The sequence below is a fragment of the Aulonocara sp. 'chitande type north' Nkhata Bay genome, linkage group LG18 (assembly GCF_057382095.1).
Source record: "Aulonocara sp. 'chitande type north' Nkhata Bay isolate Kocher_YH1m ecotype deep benthic linkage group LG18, A_spYH_male_GT1.1, whole genome shotgun sequence".
Classification (NCBI taxonomy): domain Eukaryota; kingdom Metazoa; phylum Chordata; class Actinopteri; order Cichliformes; family Cichlidae; genus Aulonocara; species Aulonocara sp. 'chitande type north' Nkhata Bay.
In genome coordinates, this window is record NC_141361.1 from 28,374,158 (window position 1) to 28,396,237 (window position 22,080).

The window sequence follows — 22,080 nt, forward strand, 5'->3', positions numbered from 1 at the left end:
ACCAACTGTGATGTCCAGCTCTCTGTTGTTGTAATGATCCTAACTATAGTACTACAACATCTAGCTACAACTGAGGAAATGGGCTTTTTTTTAATGGGATATTTTCACATTACTCCAGTATTCCAGTCCTGGGTTGTTGACCCCCCGCCTTGTTTATGAACTTTCCAGTTTTGTTCTGTTTTTGATATTTTCTGGTGATTCTTAGTTTCCCTTGCTATTTGCCTCGTCACATCTTCCCTGTACCTTTTTGCACTCACCTTCTTTTGAATTATTTCCATGGACTATCAATAAAACCGAGCTTTGACTGCCTAAACCTGCGTGTGAGATCCACATCCACACACTACATGACAAATATTGGACACTGAAAAATGATTTTCTTTCTTGAAAAGGTTTTTTTTTTTCTCAGCCAAAGCAGACCTTGACCACTCCTTCCCTCTTTTTAAACCTGTAATGCTTAGGATTTGACCATCACACCTCTCTTTTGATATCTACTTTATGGCCAATAACTGCATTAGAAGAGCTTCATAGATGGTGAAATCACATCTCAAACCTATTTCCATCTGTTTGGATATATGTGCGGTTTGTGTTTGTTCTCTAGTTTTCTTTTATAACACCATGAATGTCAGGAGAGACTTTTACCAATGCCCATCACTATTTCTTCTCCATCTCAGTGACAAGAGGCTGTTTGTGGTGCTCTAAAGAGTGGCCTTTAAGCTCTGGTGCAAATTTGTGCCTGCAATGTGCAGACAAAAGCATGCATGCCTCATGGTAATTCATGCAAGCCCACTGGTCCATCAGTTATTTATCAAATAAAACCTTAAAACTAGTCATTATAATGAACACATGCTTTTGTTTGCAAGTTTGTTTTAAGCGCACTCTGTCTCTCTCCTGACAAAGCATACCCAGACGTACCCAGCTACTTGTTTCCCTGAGACTTCTGAGAACTTTTATATTTAAAAAATGAAGTAGCAGTAAACTGGTGGGTGGCATGCAAGATCAATATGGACACTTACTGGGAAGTAGAGAAGTAGCGCACCAAACAAGATGGCTTCCAGCAGAATGAGACCAGATGTACGAATGCTCTGTTAACAAGGAGAGAGAAAGACAAAATCTCATGAATCAATGACAGCGAGAGCTTGGTTATTTATGGATTGCTGAAGGATACTGAAAAAGAATAATTGGCCTGATGGTATCAGACGCTGAGGCTGCTGACGGGCATGCAAAAGTACCTATAATGTTGCTGCTGCTTGTATTGATATTTGTTCTGGATTTGCAGTGAGCCTTTCTTCACATTCATTTTCTCTCTTGTATCTGCTTTGTCCTTTGGGGCCACCATAGTTTACCTTTCAGATTCTGCTGCTGCAAGTCAGACATAACAGCCACGACTTGCATGCAACTGCACGAAAATGCAAATGATACATCGCACAAATATATAAAATATATGTCTCTTAGTGACGACAGAACTTTTCTGGGTTGTATTTAATTACCACATATAAGATTTTTTTATGTTCATCCAAAGGCCTCCAGGGACATCTCTTGTGAAGTGAAGAAATATGGGAAGTTCTGAGGCAACAACACGATTGTCTATAAATAGATCACCAGGAAAGATTTAAATGCCAGAGGAGTGATTGTAAATATTAATTATTATCCTAGACTGCAAGAATGTCACACTGAAATGAAGGAGGGCTGGGTACGGTTGATGGTAATGATGTCAGTGTAATAAGACAATAAAAATTACATAAAAATTAAAATAAAATAAGATAAAATCAACTGGTCTGTCTTTATTTGGCTTTATTCTTGATAGAATACGATGGAAATTTGTGTGAATTTGCAATGCTTTAAGAAGCAGCTGTATGTCGTAAATAAAGCAATATTTTTTTTTCCAGTTTCTACGTTGCATACTGAAATTATTTGAGGAAAAAAGCTCAAATGTCCTCTTTTAATCTGGGCATGTAATTCGTTGAACTGCATGCGGCCAGGGAGGCCAGGGAGGATCTTTTGCTACTCTGATGGCTTAGTACTGTGAAGGCATGATCAGCTGTAACACAGCGGTTCCTATTTTCAAAACATTCGTGAGTTTGTCATAATCACTCAGTTTGAATTTAATCCCTGAAACCTTCGTCTTTATTTAATTTAAAATAATTTTCCATGACATTTCACTGACATTTCCAGTTAATCTTCGCTATGGAGGTTGTTTCAAATTAGGCAAAAAATACCAAAATTGAAGAGTAGGGGAGACTGTCAGTGTGTAGTTTGGGATAAGCTCTAAAACTGTTAGGCCGTACAATTTCAGCATCCATCCACTTATTACCATATGCAGCATAGCGTCATTGTGGACCAAATATCCAGGTACACTCCGGACAGGTCGCCATTCCATGGCGGGGACAGTTTAATGACACAGTTTAGTATTATCTTCCTTGTGCGAGTGTGGTCCCTTTAGTCTTTAGGTGAAAAAAAAAGTATAATGTAATCTTGCAATCTTCAGGTATTCTTTGGGTATTCTTCGCCAAGGAGGTTATGCTTTTAGTAGTGTTTGCGTATGTGCGTGTCATTTTTAATGTTTGTACCACAGCTTGAAAGTTTTTGAATGAATTCTGATGAAACTTATACGGGTGTAGAGTCAGGTCATGAAAATGTGCCTTAGTTTCAAAAGCTGACAAAAATTTTATAGCTTCCACATTATGATTCTTATAAGTGTGGTGTGTATTGTTAACATAAAGAAAGTACCTTATAGAGTAAAATAGCCTGTCACATGTGACCTCTGACCTCTCCTTCAAGGTCAATAGACTGATCTATAGGTCAAAGTGATTTACAGAGCTATTTTTAAAAAAAAGTAAAAACTATGTGTATTACTGCCGTTGTTTTTATTGACAACACATAGGATTATAGGGAATATATATGTGGATTCTAATATGTTACTTTAACCTCTTCTTTAAGATCAAATAAGCTCAAACCTTCATAAAATGTATCTTATCTTTAAATCGTTGCTTGAAATTCTGCTGCCTTTCTTTGTATTTTCAGCATTTAGGAAATGATTCTGGTATATGGGGATTCTAAATATCACTTTTTTTAGTTTGCATCCAAATAGCATGTCTTATTTGACCTCTAACCTCACTTTTACACTTAAAATCTGCCAATTATGTCAAGTATATATTAAAATGGGTTTCAACAAAGCCTTTGCACTTGTTTTTGTTGTGCTACAAATGTCTTAAACTACATTTAAAAAGAACAAAGAAAGCAAAATGAATGTATACAAAACACAAAATGATTCCCTCAAATGTAAATCCTGCCCACAGAGCTGCCTTGGTGGAGGTTTCCTCTCTCAGAGTGCTTCTAGGTTTTTGACTATTTCAAATTCTCTCTAAACTTTGCACTGAAAAAAAATGAGGTTATGAGTGCAGGCTGGCGTAAGCTCTACTGACATCACCACACATGCCAAACTCCCTCCAAAGTCTAAACTAAGTAGTAGAATAAGCTGTTAAGCATGTCCCTATCCACATTAGAAAAGCATGCAACCGATAATTTGCATTCTCCTTACCTTGTTTCTCCTGAAGTGGTAGACCACCACCATACTGACCAAGTCCAGCATCATGCAGAGACCCTGGAAGGAGGCCACAGAGAGCCTCAGAGCACCGTCCTCCTGCACCAGGCAGGGCGTGTCATCCCGGCAGTAGGGACAGCCCTCGCGGCACGGCAGGCACTTGCTGGACACGTCGGAGGATTCGTCTCTGTGAGAGCCCTGCTCCTTACCTGAAGATGTGAATACACTTTAGATTTGTTTCATTATCACTTATCTTATGTTGTTCAAGTTCAAAGAAAGAAAGCCTTTGCAAATTCAAATCTAATCACATCTCGGGACACAGGTCTGATTAGCACTGCAATTAATTTGCATTTAGCTGTCACAGGCTGACTCCTTATTAAATGCTCAGTTAATCAATTTCAAGGCAAAGAAAGCATCAAGCCAATGAATCAAAAAGCCTTGGGGAGATAATTACAAGAATGCAGCCTGTAATTAAGCAAATGATGGATAATGAAGGCGAGGAAGATACAATATTGTGTCACTGCTCTCTTCCTCAGTCTTGCGTAATTGTAGTAATATCAGCATGTGACACACATGGATTTGGATGGGGTTTATCAATTCTATCCATGATTTTTTTTTTTTTTTTTTCCCGTTGAGAACGTTCATTTTTAGCATGAACTGGTTCCTTTGAAACCTAAATTTAATCAATTACGTGTAAAGACACGACAGATGATGCAAGAAATATAATTCTTAATTCCAGGATGTCAGCTGCAATGGGATTTGCAGTCAATCTGTAGCTGAAATCCTTCATTTTTTTTCAAACACACAGACATGCAGCTCCTCGAGCAAATGATGTTTGATAAGCATGTAATTCCTCTGTAGGTCCCAGAGCTCATACGGTATGCAAATGCGGCGCAGTTGCACAATGCTTCAGCAGAGCGTGATTGTAAGAGAATGTGCTGAAATTTCTTTGATAGTGGTTAAAAACAATTTTAAGCAAGAAGTGAATTTAAGTAGCCACTGAAGTGGTTTCATTCGGCTGAGAAAAGAATGCATGGTGGTAACTGTGATCTGAGACTCTGTATTTTTGCTGTGAATCACAGAGAAGCTGAATTTCAGCTAATATGTGTTTAGATACGCACAATAAGTGTTCACCATGACAGGATGTTATTTTCTGTGTTTGCATCCTTATGCAAATTCATAATGAATGTGAGCGTGATTCATGCTGCAACTGGCACAGACTGTCTCATCAATGTCTGCCCTTTAAACTCCTCATACATAGATACGCTCTATTATGTACATTTGTTAAACTGGCCATTAATGCAGATACCTAATCAGCCACTCACATGGCAAAAACTCAACAACAATTTATGCCTGCAGATATGGTCAAAATGAGCTACATCAAACTGAAGCAGAATGGGGAAGAAAGGTGATTTAAATGACTTTGAATGTGGTTGTAGGGCTGGACTGAGGATCCCAGAAGCTGCTGATTTACTGGGATTTTTCCACACAACAATCTCTAGAGTTTACAGAGCCACCAAGATATGCAGAAGAGCATCTCTGCACAACACTTGGAACCTTGAAGCAGATGGGCTAAAGCAGCAGAAGACCACACATGCTGTCAGCTGAGAACAGGAAACTGAGGTTCACCAAAACTGGACAATTAAAGACTGGAAAAACATTGCCTGGTCTGAGAAGTCCCCAATTCTGCTGCAGCATTCAGATGGAAGGATCAGAGTAAAGAATGGATCCATTCTGCCCTTTCTCAGTATTTCAGGCTGGCATTGGTGTAGTAATGATGCAGGGGATTTATTTCTTTGCATACTTTGTGTTATTTGAATACCAGCACCTACCTGACAATTGTTGATGACCATGTCCAGCCCTTTATGAACACAGTGTACCCCTGTTCTGATGGCTGCTTCCAGCAGAATAGCGCACCATGGCTCAAAGCGCAAACGACCTCAAACTGGTTTCTTGAACATGACAATGAGTTCATTGTACACAAATGGCCTCCACAGTCAGCAGATCTCAGTCCAATAGAGCGTGACTGTTAATAAAGGTCTGGGTGGAAATCAATAGTGTCAAAAAAACAAGCAAGAAATGTCTAAAAGTGTTGAAATAGAGTATTGTGTTTACAAAGAGACTAAGTCCAGATAGGAAAAATGTTTTAATATTTAAAAAAAGATGAGAAGATGTCTAAAAAACACTCCGGAGGCCCATGCTGCGTGTACTTTTGACAGTCCCTAACCTCAGCTTGTCAATTTCCATCTACTTTCAAATGCCAGATGTCAATAAATAAGCACCAACTGTGGCGCATGAGTCAAGCTGAGTCAAACCGGACCTTGTTTTAGCCCACAGCCCATTTGTTGAGTTGTTGTTGTCAAACTACTGAGCTTACTCCATTACTGAAGAAAAATGTCCTCGACCGACTTGCTGTAAAGACTGAATTTCTCCGAGTGTTATAAGGTGTGTGTGGCAGGTTTACATTCGACAACCAGAGCACGTTGGGGATTTTTGGCAGTGTTGGTTTAAACAAATAGCAAATAACTTCTGGCCCAGCTGTGGCTCACACCGCACACATTATTCTGGTCTACATACTGAACCAAATGGCACAACTGTGACATCTCAACCTGAGGATCACATGCACAGTCAATTTAGTCTAAAGTATTCACATTACTTTATTACTGCTTTATTTGAAAGATGAGAATATAAACAGCTCAAAGATGAAGTATGTAGTTAGATCCTTCAACAAAGCCCTAATAACCAAAATCAGATGAATGCTGAAATTAATACAATACAGCCACCAGCCTCTCTCCTCTGTATCCCAGGGGCTATACAGAGAAACAGCATATTACCTTGTGCTGGCACAAGTGCAGTCTTTGTTCCATTTCTGTAATACCCATTCTGCCTCAATTGTAATAATAGACAAAATACAAATTAGTTTTGAAAAATCCAATTAAAAAGAATACATAAGTACATCAAATGCAAAGGTTTTAAAGTGGGTACTTATTGCAAGCTATTACTCAGATTATGGTGAACTATTTTTTCTTCTTTCAGATGCTCAAGTTAGAGGTTAGCCAAGTAGATCATGTGTTTTCATCTCCTTCCATCCCGTGCATCCTTCTCTGCCACACCACATTTTGTGTGCATGTCCTCCTTCACCACATCCTATTTCCTCTCTCCCAGCAGCATCATTTTCCCGACACACCGGGCATCTTTCCGCCGCACAGCTCAGTCTCAGTCTTTTCCCTTGAACCCTCCAATCTAAGCTGTTCTTACACTCATTCCTGAGTAACAACGGAAATTAGCATCATCTACATCTGTGTTTGTGTGTGTGTTACGGCTGCCATGATTACACTATCAAAATCATCAACGACTAATTTAATAGTCAAACTTGTTGTTTGAAGCTGTGTAAGGTCCTGAAAGACGCAGGAATAAGTAGCAGAATTTAAGAGTGTAATAATGGACTGAAACAGAAGATGGCAGCAATGCATCTACAAGGATGCCAGCTGCCGTTAAATGCTGAAGAAGAAGAAGCAGTCTCTGCTATAGTAGCTGTGTCCAAATTCGGAGGCTGCATTTGTAGGCTGATTACATTACAGCGACACGACGAAGGCTGTCCAAATTTGAAGGCTCCTCCAAATGCGGCCGACAAATGTGTCCTCCTTTTCCCCAGATTTAAAGGATGGGTCGGGTGTATCCTTCGTGGCCCAATCTATCGCAGAATTCAGAGCGCGGCTCAGCCAATTCCAGTTTCCAACAATTGCGGCAGCTACTTAGTTTTAATATTACTCTTTCTGGGTCACAATATAAACTTTTAATTTTAAGGCGAGAATACAGCTGTGTAAACTTTAAATATCTGCTCGGTTTATCAAGACATCACATATTCGCAAAAATGCTCTGACGTTTTCAGAGACGTCTGTTACCCCGCTAGCTCGATAGCTGACCAAGAGGTCAAGGCTCACTGGAGCCGGCGAGAACAGCGAACTCCCGGCACATCGTTGTCAAACCTCCCGCATTCTTTCGCTACTCAGGTTAAACATGATATATAAGTCACTTGTATAACTTATATAGTTATAGTTTTTACACAGCTGAATAAACGTCAAACAGAAAACTGATTAAACACAAGTGTGATGGTAGAGAATTTACTCCAGTGTCCTGTTATATTTTAGGAGCAAAGAGCAGACGGCTAATTTTATTAAACTCCACCGAGACAACCTGCAATCAGCTAGCACATACCTTAAACACTTCAAGCTGTAAGCTAATGATTGTTATATGAAAGCAAATGCATGCTGGTGCAATAAGCTGTAGGTTTTACGTCCAATGGATGATGATCTGATTAGTCGACTAATTGCAAAAATAATCGGTGACTAGTCGACTATCAAAATAATGGTTTGTGGCAGCACTAGTGTGTGCGTGTTATCTAAAATTTTTGTATCATAAATTTGTGTTTGCATTGTCTTTTGTTTGATTTGAAGATCGAATCATTCTCACAGTGGCTTGAAGGCAGACAGAAGAAAGCTTGGTTCATTTTTCACACATCTGTCACAGGGGCCAGATGTTCACAGTGATACCACGGCTCTCAGTTTGAGCACAGGCGGTCCTTCCAAACCACTTAAACTACTGCAAGTAAAAAGTGCTTTTCAGTTTGTACATTCTTCACAACTGTTGGTTTTTTTCCCTAACGTTGTTTGATTTTTGTAATTTTATTTATTTATTTATTAATTTTGCAAAACTGTACTTGCACAGCTTCTTCAGTTCATTGAGGCTGCTGCAAAGCTCACTGCACGCTTTAGGCATTTGCATTTGTAGTGCATAAATTGTATACTCAAATTTCTTGCTTTGGGTCTCTTTGTGTGTAGCTGCACAAAGACTAAGACTGATGTTCCACGAGTGGAAATCAGGGTTGCAACTGCAATGCAATCTGAGTCACAGCGATTTTTAAAGAGGTGATCTGCATGGGGTTTGGAAGATGAGTCTCTTCACAGACTGAGCATTTTGACTACATCCTTCATCACACTGCATTATAATAAAGCTCCAGCTTAGCATATCAACCCCCCTGGGGTGCTACATTGTTGGAGTCGGGGATGAGAACCACCGCAGTTGAATGATTATATTGCTCATCAGGGCCAGGCTTTCTGTCCGAGGACACTGCAGCGCTTTCAGTCAAGAAAACCGACATTCAAACCCAAAGCACGATCGGGGGGGCTAAAGTTAACGATATAGTTGAAAAGTGCAAGTCTGAAAAGCAGAACATCAGCAGAGAAATGATCCAAGGCCAAGAGGGTGTGCAAATTTAGTTTTTCTTTTCTTGTTTCTCGCACCTGAATGAAAAATAAGGAATATTGGGAAAATAAGATCGATTGCCAGAGCTGTAGGACAGGCAATAACAGCTTACTGTTCTCTAAACTGCTCTCCTGAACGTCAATTGTCCATATGCAGCATAGCAAACGCCCCATAAAGCTTAAGATTTCCTCATATATCTCAGAAATGTGCATAGTGTTCTGTTAGGAGATATACTTTAGTGTGCAAGGAATGCAGAAGGTTGTGTCCTGTGTCCTGATTAGTTGGAAAACCAGACACTAGACTTAAAAGGAATGAAGTAAATGAAACAGTGTGTTTATGTGCTCTGAGGCTGGAAACTTACCTGGCTAACTAGTGCTTCTTGCTGTCTTTCGCTGTGTAATGCTTCCATTACGAGTTGAGCTTTATGATGACATTTTTGGTGCTCCTTATTTTTGTTCTTATTGCATGCACATTGTTACAGTCCTAATATGTATATATTAGGGGTGCAACGATACACAAAATTCACGGTTCGGTTCGGTTCGATCCTTTGGTGTCACGGTTCGATATTTTTTCGATACAAAAAAAATGTTCATGCCTTTTTAATTTGTCATTTATTAAAATTATAAATATATATTTTAACTCAAAAGTACAGTTTTTAAATTTAACCCTAACCCTTGTGCGTGTTTTTTATTTTGACAGCGAATGCGCACCTGCGGACCACTTATGTGCAGCCCTGGTTATTTAGCTCGTCATATTGCAGCCACAGAAATTATTTTGTCCATGAAACCATAAAGCTGCACTTTCTTTTTGCCTTATAGTCTGATTTGTCATAACTTCTCCGTTTTGTGGTAAGCTTTTCTTTGGCTGTCACTTCTTCACCCTGACCTGTCTTATTTGGCTCAGCAGAACTAAAATATATATCCTGCTGCTTTTACACACGCACTCACATAAGCTCAGCGATTCTCTGCGCGATCAACCTCTCACATGTTTAAGCTTGCTGCGGGAGATTTCACTTGTCATGTTTGCATATAAGCTAACGATTAATAAGACGATGTCAGAGGAATTGGTGCGCAAATTATCATCACTCACAGATCAGTGCTGTCGCTCTCTATACACAGTTCGCACGATTGCAAAGTGAAAGCAAAAAAACAAGCGCAAATTCAAACGCGATTTCAATATGTCACATATTGACAGTGGCTCACCGATGCCAATGACATAATTACCCAGCTACATTTCTGAAAGAATGCAAAAGCATTGACATATATTTTTCCTTCCTACAATAGCCCGACGGGCAGGGAAGAGATAGATTTTGGTAGCCCGACTGAAAAAATCGCTAGCTCCGGGACGTCGGGCTAGCGATATTGCAAGCCCTGTATCTGATTGAGGAATCATGCATCTTTGGAAAAGAGAGTTTATTACAGAGAAATGTCTCTTTCCAAAATAAAAGCTATACTATCCGCTTCTTCTGGGCTATATTCTCAGCAGCATAAGGAGAATCATGTGCTAACAGCTGTCTAAATGACTCGGCTAAAGTTAGTAGCATGCTTGTTGTTTTTGTCTTTGCACTAGGATGATGTCGGCGTAAATGTGCAGTCATATTCGTTGTGCTCCCACTAGTGCTTTCAGGTTAATCTCGTTGAAATGACCTTAACGCCACAACACGGCAAATCTCAGTTAACGAGCTACCGCCGATCGCCCCGTGCATGGGGCTAGACGGCCAACACGTTAACGAGCTAACTGCGCTAACACACTAGTTCCCACCCATGTAATTGAGCATTGCATGGCACATCCAACATACTGTTTTACTTTAGTCCATGACTCGCTTACCTTCAGGGTCATACGTCACATGAAAACCAAAATAATTCCAAACGCCAGATCTGAATGAGGGTGGGGGAGGTGCCCTGCGCTCTTCCTTCTGACTATGCTGTCTGTGTGGAGCGCTCAGTGGATCTGCGCTCGACAGTGCAGCCTAGGCGGAGTAGTCGAACGCAGATTCACTGAGCGCTCAACACAGACAGCATAGTCAGAAGGAAAGTTGATAAAATAAATTACAAATGTTGTATTGTTCGATACATATGCGTACCGAACCAAAAGCACTGTATCGAACGGTTCAATATCGATACGAATATCGTTGCACCCCTAGTATATATGTGTTAATCTTTGTGATTGCATTAGAATAAAATAAAATAATTCATCTATCAAATCTTCCCCTTCTCTTTCCCCCTTTTTCTGTGTTTTTATTCACTTGTTTTGTCTTTTACTTTGAGAAACTCGTCTCTCTTGTTTTTCAGTCTTCCTGCCTTTGTGTGTTTTACCTACAATATGTTGTTCCCTGAACTGTGTTACCTGGACCTTGTTTTCACCTTTTCGTATTTGCTCCATATGTTACTTTTCCTCTATGCCAGTTTTCCTTTGTAGATTGTTGCAGGGAATTCATTCTCTGCCTTTTGCTCATTCTCTCTGTAAAACCTAAAATTTGCTGGTTTTCTAGGCTGACCCTTGCTTGCCTGCTCCTAACATACTCTGACGTCTGATTGCTTGGACTGGGAATTTGTGCAGTGAAACTTGTAAAGACTGATTTTTGCTCATAAGTTGTGCTTTTGAGGTCTCATTTGCCTTCATCGGGTGTTACATAATCTTTTGTTAATCTCAGATTTTGGGGGTTATTGAATTATCGCAGCTCTCTCCTCCTTTATTGAACCCAGCACATTACAAATTCCACCCAAAGCAGAGCTGGACAGTGTTACATTAATAAAACTCCTTTCTCATTATATCTCAACTCTTATTTGCAAGCATCCTTTTAAATGCATCTTTAGTTTGTTAAATGTTGAATGTTTTCAACAAGAAGCAACAAGAGCACACTAAAAAAGAAGAAATATTGGCATCGCTATCAGGTAAAAGACAAATGTGTTTTTAGCAAACTTTTTATTTTAAGCATCTTTATTGAAATTTACAAGACAGTTTTTTATAATTTTACTGTCTCTGAATCTCTATTATTAGAAGTCTGGATGTGCTGAGTGACTGCATGAGCAACTGGTGAGACCCTTTTTTCCTGGTCCACAAGCACCGGTCATAATCTTTCAGCATCATATCAGGTAGGTAACTGTTAGCTATGTGCTTTCAGCTACATAAAACAGACGTCATGCTTTTCCTTATTTTCTGTCATTCTGTAACAATGATGGATGCACATATTAAACATGACCAAAATGCCAAATAATGTGATCACAGCCAGAAGCTCAGACTTCAGACTGTTCTAAGCGCTCTAATCTTGGCTCTGTATCATGTCAGTGAGATTGGATATCTTTAAAGTGATCATCTCAGGCACACAACACAGTAGCCCACCCCTCCTGCTGTTCAAACCTTTTGTTTTAAAAAGGGCAGCTGATTCAAAGAAAGCGTGATTGAAGCGAGCTGAAACAAATAGTTTCAGACACAGGATAAACTAAGGCTCAGTATATGATATATGATTATTTTGAGCTTAGAATCAATAGAAAACAAAATAAATATGTTCCCTGTAATATGCTTATACAGCTTTCTTATTTCATTTACGGCCATCTGAGGTCAAAGATGCTGTTTCAGAGGAGCTAAACTGTCAAACTGCCAGGGTTTGCTCTGAATTTGAGTTTCTGTCTCAAGCTTGGGTTTCTGTTTTGCTGTTAGAGTTTAAAGTTTGATTTGTGTTTTCGTTGGATTTCCCTTCTCTGTTTCTGCCTTGGTTCCTGTTTGTTCCCTAGTTTGACGTCTCATTAAGAGTTAGTATTTACATCTGTATTAGTTCTCTTATTTGCTGTTTTACTATGAAGGTTTTTTTTTCCCATGTCTAGGTTAGATGTTTCCTGTCTGTCTGATTGCCTTGATTACGTTCACCTGTGGTGATTATGCACACCTGTGGCTTTCCCATTTTATGTCTATTGCCTAATCAGACCTCTGTGTATACTCACTTGTCACTTTATTAGGTCAAACCTGCTAGCACCTGATTGGATCCCTTTTGACTTCAAAACTGTCCTAATTCTTTGTGGCACAGATTCAACAAGGAGCTGAAAACATCACTCAAAGATCTGGGTCCATATTGACATGATAGCGTCACACAGTTGCTGCAGATTTACGTCAGATTGACACCACACCCCAGAGGTGCTCTACTAGATTAAGATCTGTCATTTGAGTGCAGTGAACTCACTGCCCTGTTCAAAAAGTCAGTTTAAGAGCTTTGCGATTTGTGCAGATGGGGACACTGTGTTCATAAAGGGATCTATGTGGTCAGCAACAATGCTCAGGTGGTGTTTAAATAATGCTCAGTTGCTATTAAGGGGCCAAAAGCGTGCTGATAAACATCCCTGCACACAATTACACCACCAGCAGCAGCTTGAACCATGGATAGATACAGGGCAAAATGGATCACTGGTTTCACGTCGTTTACTCAAAATTCCAACCAAGTTGCATCAGTAACTGAGAATCATGAAGCCAGACAATAATTTTCCAGTCTCCCATTTTGGCGATCCTGTTTGAATTCGTATTTGTGGCATCTGGTGTGGTCTTCTTCTGCATGTGCTTCAAGGTTTGAATGTGCTGTGCATTTAGAGATGCTCTTCTGCATGCACTGTTGTAAGAGGTGGTTATTTATGATACTTTTCCTAGAGACAACTATGCAGGAAAATCCCAGTAGATCAGCAGTTTGTGAAATGCTACTTTAACCAGCTCGTCTTGATTGTGTCTACATGCCTAAATGCATTGAGTTGCTCTGGTCAGTTGATTAAATATTTGTGAAGGAGCAGTTGAACAGTTGTACTTAATAAAGTTTTGTTCTTTGTGAAAACATCTGTTAGGTTTCCTCCTATTTTTGCACCTTGGTTTCTGGTTTTGGTTGCATGTTCATGTTTCATATGGCACTTTTCATCGGCCACAAAGGCTTGCCTCAGTGTGCAGAGTCTTGCATTAGGTCCTCTCTACTCCACACTGTGACACTGCCACCGTACGCCCTTTAAGAACAAAAAACCTGACAGGCATAGCAACAGTAACCGTCTGGCAAATGGTCAAATAAAATGTAACTAAACATTTATTCTAATTTATTCCACCTTGTGTTCTACATCTACGCAGCCGTCACACAAACCAACAGGTCTGTGATTCGAATGCCACCTGTGGCTCCCACTGGAGCTCAGAATAGAAACGTAGTAGACATTTCAACATAAGAGCAGTCAAACTCCCTTGACTGGAGCTTGAGGTTTCATAACCTCACAAACCCCAGGATACCCCTTCAAAGCTGTAACAAGAATTTCAAACAAAATGTGTGACTGTCAGCTCAAAAAAGGTGGTTGTTTTCCTCTTTTTTCCATAATTCCCAGAAGCTTGCTTTTGCAAGACTCAAAGTTTTGATCTGACAGCTCACTGCAATATGCATTTTTTTATTATTATTACAGAGAGCTTTGTAACCTACTTTTAAAGCCATTGAGCGCCACTCGGCTCGGATGGTAAAATCCTCTCCTGCACTGGCACTTGTACTTGTCCAACACAAATCCATGGCCAACAATGGGAGTGCACTGGAGGAAAAAGAACAGACAGAGACAGGTGGAGATTAGTTTAGAACAAAAAAGAAAAATCACTTTCCTCTGGTTGTAATCAACAGGATTATCACAGGAAGGAGTTGCATGACTAAGAGCGAGGAGCTGGTGGAGGAAATTACGTGAACATAAAACAATAGGATGGAGGAGGATGAAGATGATCGCTCAGCCGACTCAGCTCTGTTTGCTTCTTGAATCCAAAAGCAAGTGGGCGTAAAATCATAAATTCTCTCTGGTATTTTCGATGTCAGAACCATAACAAAACACACACACACTGCAATAATAAAAACAGATGCAAGTATGAATCTATTTTTCCCCTGAAGCTGAAATGATTAGTTAGAGAATAGATTATCTGATCAGCAAACATCAGCAACGCTTTTAGGCAATAAAAGATCCAAATTCACTAGTTCCAGCTAAAGTTATACAATAAGATTGTTTATTAACTTCTAGAAAAATTATCTGCAAAGTTATCAAGTCAGTGGTGCAGCAAGGAGGTCCTGGGTTCAGATGTGCCAGCTGGGGCCTTTCTGTGTGGAGCTGACACGTTCTTCCTGTGCCTGCATCCGGCCTTTAAGTCTGATGTCCCTAAGTCACACAATCACTGCGGCATCACTGAGAGTTAAAAACTGTCTAAATTCTTTCATCTGTAATAAAATTATCAGTGTGGCTGCTTTACCAGGTGTAACAATTAGGTTTAACATCCAGGCATCCATGAAAACTGAATTTATGAAATTTAACAGCGTTAGAAGTTAGCAGGGAGTTAGCTCGCTAGCTTCATCTAGGTTAGATTAGATTAGATTAGATAGAACTTTATTAATCCCTCGGGTGGGTTCCTCTGGGAAATTCGATTTCCAAAAAAGCACAGCACCAACAGAAGTTACAGAGTTACAGAATATTATATATATATATATATATATATATACACACACACACACACACACACACATATATATAAATACAGAGACAATATAAATAAAATATACGAAGGGGATAAATAGAATAAATAGGAATAAAAATAAAAATACAAGTGAATTGCACATTTCAAGTATTGAGTCTATTGCACCGTTGACTATTTACAAAAGTATTGCACAGTGAGGTGAAGAGGCACTACAGCTCAGTTGTTCCCCCCTCCTTTGTCCTCCTGTTTCCCCTCCCTCTCCCCTCCAGAGAGGAGTTAAACAGTCTGATGGCGTGTGGGACAAAGGAGTTTTTAAGTCTGTTAGTTCTTGTCTTTATCTATATATAATATTGTATGTTGTATACGGTTGCCAACGGTCCCTTAAAAAACGGAATTGTCCCGTATTTAGAAACAAAAGTACACGTCCCGTACTGAGCTAATAAGGGACGCACTTTGTCCCGTAATACAGTGAGAATCAAAAGTAGTCTATAAATGTTAATGGAATTAACGCTTTGTTTGAAAACATAATTCCCAGCCCCTCTCCTGCTTTGTGACCAATGAGCTGACAGCACACTTATGACAATTCGAGTATGACAATTCAGATTACCGCTTATCTCATTGGTCGAGGAAAAGTCACTTGCGGAGAAAATACCGGAAGACAACAGATGACCACAAAAAGAAGCATGGCCAACAGGGAAACAAACGCCGACACTGCGGTGCAAGTCTCGGATGACAGTCACCTAAAGCTGGGCAAACACTGTGCGATTTTTTCAGTCACGTTATTCAGCTCCTGCTCAAACTGCACGATTGACTCGCAGGGGTTAGAAGTTGATAGGTCACGATGCAGGGTCTCACACTATACGGCCCGATGCTCTGATGCGACCTGAGTGCTCACACTGTGCCTCCATAAAATGAAGGTTATAACCAGTGTTGGGTAAGTTACTTTAAAATAGTAACTTAGTTAGATTACTAGTTACTTCTCTCAAAAGTAACTCAGTTACTTCAAGTTACTCGTTACTTTCAAAGTAACTAGTTACTAGGGAAAGTAACTTTGGTTTTACTCAGAATTCTCTTGTTAATGTGTTTCTTCCATAACTTTGCCAGTCTTCTAGCTTGCTTACTTGCCACAAGTGCACTGTGCCACCTACCAATAGAAAGGAAAATATAATGTATAATGTATAATGCATATTTCCACGAGAGAAATCCCACGCCTGGACCGTCATTGACTGCTGCCATGATTCTAGCCTACGTCACAGAGTCATGTGCGCCTTTTACATCCAACACAAAAACTGCAGTCGTGGTGCTTTCGATTGTACTCAGAACTCAGAAATTCTTCCTTCTGAATAGGAAGATGTAGGTAACACCAGACTGCAGATGAGCTGCATACAGGGCTGGACTGGGACAGAAAATTGGCCCGGGCATTTTGACTAGAGACTGGCCCACCATTATAGGAAAAATCTTAAAGCCTTTGAATGAAAATAAACGCTGTTGTGACAGTGATGTACACTGTTCTGATGGTATATATGCATCAATCTATCAATCGTTTGTCGTAAGATTCAGATAATTATTTTTTAAAAGCGAGACACTTTAAATGAGAATAAGAAAGAAAAGTATTTCTTTGTGCCCCCCATTCCCTTTTAATGCCCTACCTGCCCCCCTGGCAACACTTTGCTAGACCCGCCCCTGCACAGTTACCAGCTGTCAGCTACCTAAAAAAGGATCCTGGGGTTATTTGTCTCTCAGAAACAGTTCATAACTTCCCTTCAACTCATTCATGTCACCTAAAAGGTAAACCTGTTTCTCCATCACCTGCTCAGCTCTGATGATTCAGTAAGGACATCTCCTGGTTTCATCTTCATGTTTCCCTCTCACCAGATAACCAAACCATATCATGACCAGCAGCTTTTTTGCAGCTGTGGCTCCAGCAAACATCAGCTGATACTAGAAATTAATATTAAATAAATTCTAACAACAGCTGATCAAGCTTAAACGTGCTGCTGTTGTTTAGCGCGACATCCGCTGGTTTCCTCTTTCTGGCGCAAAGTGAGCGATAAACAAACAAGAGAGCCGATCAGCTGATCATTGATCAGTTTTCATGACTGAAGTAGAAACGGGAGAGGGAGGGGGGAGAATGAGAGAAGAAGAGGCAGCTGTGCGGCGTAAAGACACAGAGTAACTCCAGCTTTGTGCCTTTTTCATTGTAGCTGAATTACGGGACAAACTGTTCCTTTTCACCTCAATAAGAAACGCGTAATATTTTCTCTGAATACCAGACGGGACGGTTGGCAACTCTAATAACTTATGAACAAAATAAAGTTCAACATCATTAGCTTCATAGCACCCACCCAGCTGTATAGAAACTCCGTCATGCTAGCTAGCACGCAGTACGGAAAAAGTCAGAATAACGAAAATAAACTCCACCTAAACTTGGTTCATATCTGACCCAGAGAGACTGCAGGTCATAACTTCTTACCTGAAGTTCAGTTCACACTTCGACCGGCGGCCGCCTCGGGTCTCTTTTCCTTCTGCGTCCCCTTTTCTTCATCCACCTGCGGGCCTCCACCACTTGCTAATGTTACTGAATCTGTGGAAGCTCCGCGATAGCCACCACACGAAGTAACGAGTAACGACCCTATCTAAATCCCAGTAACGAGTAACGCGTTCCTGATTTTAGCATAATAACTAGTTACCGTGCTCGTTACCACAATAATAACGTAGTTACTGTAACGCGTTACTTAATAACGCGTTAGTCCCAACACTGGTTATAACAGAAAATCTGTCGCTTGCTCGCTCTCTCTCTCCGTCTTACACTCACACAGACACACCACCACCATCAACTTTGCTAAATTGCTAATGAAAAACATGATCAGGCAGCTGTGATTGAGCAGCAGTGTAAATTCAACTATTTTCACGGTTGTTGTGGTCGTGATAATTTTGTGATGCCACATCGAAAAGACTCGGATGAGCTTTCCAAAGTTCTACAAGTTGTGCCTCCATCGCTTGTGTCCAGATCACACGCTGCACAGCCGTGCTGCTCCGTCTTTTTCACAGACGTTTACGTGTTTGCGCGTGAGCAGTGTGAGCAGCTGCGGTGACACCCTCACGAGCGATTGATGATCGGGAGCTGGTCGTGAGGTGTTAATCGCTTCTCGTTACCCCACGTATACTACACGATGCACGATGAAGGCCAAAATCGGGCCGATCGCCAAATCGGTCGCACGACTCAAAAATCGGCTCAAAATGGGCCAAAAATCGCACAGTGTAAGCCCAGCATTAGAGCAGCAATGTTTGATCACTCAGAGAAAGAAAAAAAAAGGCTGCAAAAGTACAGGGAGGAATGGGAAAAGGAAAACACCTGGCTGGAAAAGTGCACGATAACACCTATAAAGCATACTGCACTGTGTGCCGGCGCACTTTTTCCATATGCTTCTAGTGGTGGGCACATGAAGAACATGAGGGGCGTGAAAGCTCGGGGAACCCTTAACCAATTTTTTGTCCACCAGGCCACGGCAGAAGCAGATATGGTATGTAAACACTGGTTTGTTTTTTTTTAAACCCTCTGGTTAAGGTTAATATGGGCATGTGCGGTGAATATCAGCGCTATGTGGCCAGAACTGTGATAATATAATTTATTTTGTGTAATAAACAACTGCAAGGATAGATGATTACAACAAATAGATGACTAATACATAAAAGTAATACATAGATGAATAATGATGATGAGTTAAGATGCGTAATCATGGGAACAAGCGGGTTTACAAACAGGAGCAGCTGATTAGCTTTAGAAAAGCTGAAATAATACCTCAACTGAAGCCAATTGTACTAAATGCACTACATGTGCACTGTTACAAGAATGTTTTTCGTTCTATTGCTTTCTATTAATTTATATAATTTTAAGTTAAGCGGGACAGAGTTCTTTTAAAGAAAGATTTACTTATATTCTCAAAAGCTAAGCATGACAGGCTTCTGTTTAAGAGAGAGTCCTTTTTATTGTATTAATGTTGTCATTTTGAGCTAAAAATAAATGGCTAAATGATCATTTGTTTCCCATATGGTCATATCACAAAGAATATGCATCTGCTTAAATCAAATTCAAGTCAAATGATTAAAAAATAATTTCACACACAAAAAAAGAGCTACCACACTGGGAAGGGTGAAGACAACTGGGTTGCCCGGCCCTGGCCACGAGGTGTCCCTTATTTATTTTTCAGGGAGTAGGCAACCCTAATGTTGTATGTTCTGTATGTATGTTCTGACTGTGGGATTTACAAAACAAATTAAGACATACAGCTCTGTTATCACTTCTGACATAAATGAAGACAGGAAAATAAACAGCAGTGACGTTTGTAGGGTAACTGAAGTTTGGCTAGCTGGTATATCACGATGTGCTACGTGATCACTAGCGACACAGCTATGTTAGCATAACATAAACACAGTGAAATTGGAGGATGAACGCTAACTTTTTTTCCACTCGATAAAAGTTAATGTGAGGGTTCCCGATGGTTAGGGACAAATGCAATCGCATGGCAGGATGCTGTAAACGGACCGATCTTCAGTCAGGAGAACAACTGAGATAATCCATCCACAATACAAGGTTAGTCATTAATAAAGTGCTGCATGGGCTGAGCTGTACTTATATCTTAAGGTTTTAAAAACTGAGCTTTAAAATGAATAGAGGTAATAAAACCTGAGAGAGGCCGACAGTGATCACTGACTGTTTGTAGGGGCTTGTTGGATTAAATAGAAGAAGATACAACGCATCAAAACATGTTAAGCACACAACAGCCTTATTAAATGCTGAGTACTTTGGGCCCGAAAGCAGGATTCATCACGTCATCACTTAAAGACGGGATTGGTTCTCTCCTGGTACTCGAGCTTCCTCCCACAATCCAAAGACATGCACATTAAATTAACTAGTGATTCTAAATTGGCCATAGGTGGTTGTCCTGTCCATCACAGGCTTGGATTGGTGTATCCACCTTTTACGCTAAAACAGGTGGGATAGGCTCCACTTGCCCTGCCAACCTGAACTGGACCAGCGGAAGAACTGAATGGGGGATAGTTAGTAATTACATGCCATCTCTTTCTGATAATAAAGCACTTAACTTTGATAACTAATCGAAAATCATGTATCTGTTGCCGTCTACATGGACAGAAAATTTAATTATTACATTTATACTTGGGAACCTTACTGTTGTATAGGAATATAATCAGAATACAACTGGCAGCCAGCTGTGTTCAGTGACAAAGACTCATTCAGACTGAAGGCAAAATGTTGGCAGTCATCTGCATTTATAAGTTAGACAGCAATTATTTGCAAGCTGTCAACAAGCAAGTCAAATTGTAACTATTTTGGTTGCCTCTCATTAGGCGACCTGTGCACTTGCCTTGCGATTAAAAGTGGTTGTGAGCATGCAACATCCTCGAGCTCTGGGCAACTATTAAATCACCACAAGTTGCAATCAGTCGCAGAATGTGAAATAAATTCAGTGCAATCACCAACCAGTTAAGCCGATGTTATCTAAAAATGGCGATGCATGAAATCGGCCCTCTTCTTCATGTATTCCCAGACTGTTTTAGTTTATTTAATAAAAAGTTATTTGGTGTCCCTGTATCAACACGACATCGTACAACATTGTCACATAAAATATATGTGACCCAACCCCATTATTTACATAGTCGGTCTTATGATGCATTAAACACAAGAATTTACACTAAGTAACAAACACCCCCAGGGGACAATTGTAACAGTGGCACTAAAAATATTAGAATAAAAACATGCTTTAAAGTAAACATGTAATCATGTGTTTTCTCTTAATGTATATACTGTTAGTTTAAATTCTTTTAGATATCTGGCATCAAGTTGTGTGCTTTTTTAAATTTTGTTTTTATAGAAGCTTTTTAGTTCAGATGAGTCTTATGCAATCACCTACAGGTATATATGTCATCAGACTTTCTATCAAAGTTGTTTCAACTCAAATAGATTTTATACTATAAAGTATTCAGTGATCAGCTGCTTTATTTTAATGGACGCATTTGAGATAACACAGCTTTCTTTCTAAAATGTTAGTAGAGTACAAGGTGCTTACATTGTGCCCATGTGGCTCAGGGGTAATTGCAGCCCTGTGTTACCACAGCAGATCTACCATCCCAGATCAAATCTTGTATGTTACCTAGCAACAGACTATATTTGGATAAGTTGCTCAAGTTATTGTTTAACCAAGAACCTAAAGATTAACTTGCTGCAGTCACCTTTAACTTTCGACAGCAGAAGAAAAATACTGTGTATTCAAAAATTTGATTTTATACCTCAGTGTAGTTTTTTTGTCTTTCTTTCTTTTTTGTTCAAAACTTCTGCCATAGTAAAATGAGCCTGCGGCAGAGACACACAGACTGAGAATCCTGCCGAGCATGTGCAGGTATAATTTCATCTTGTTTCTGCTTGGAGAGGGAATTGCTCCAGGTCTTTCCTAATATGAAATCAAAATTAGAGGCACTTTTATTGTGTTGAAAATATTCTTCAAACATTAAGGCTTTTAGCAATTCTGGCTTCAAAATAAGCATTAGCTTCCCATTGTAGTAAAGCTATGTAGAGCTTCCGAAATATTTGCACTTATAGCAAAATATATTTAAGCTCTGGCTCAGTTCTAGCATGAGAAAAGGGTGCACAATTTATAATGCTGAAGACTGCGCATGGGTTTCAGTGCTTCACTGAGTTTTCATCCATCACTGAAACGAAAAATCAAAGAATCTGAATCATATAATGGGTCCCAGGAGTTATCACAGATGGCACTATCTGAATAAAGTAGTTTACAGTTCCT

The 22,080-nt window shown here is 39.9% G+C and overlaps 1 protein-coding gene across 2 annotated transcripts in view; it reads right to left on the reverse strand.

The window, feature by feature from the left end:
* gpr158b (G protein-coupled receptor 158b) overlaps window positions 1–22,080 on the reverse strand; it is an 82,256-nt gene that overhangs the window by 30,094 nt on the left and 30,082 nt on the right. For both annotated transcript variants that reach the window (XM_086271611.1, XM_086271610.1), the window contains exons 3-5: window positions 14,238–14,340; window positions 3,539–3,750; window positions 1,014–1,082 (exon numbers count right to left, since the gene is read on the reverse strand). In XM_086271611.1, coding sequence (XP_086127737.1) covers window positions 1,014–1,082; window positions 3,539–3,750; window positions 14,238–14,340 — 384 coding nt within the window. The remainder of the gene's footprint in view (window positions 1–1,013; window positions 1,083–3,538; window positions 3,751–14,237; window positions 14,341–22,080) is intronic.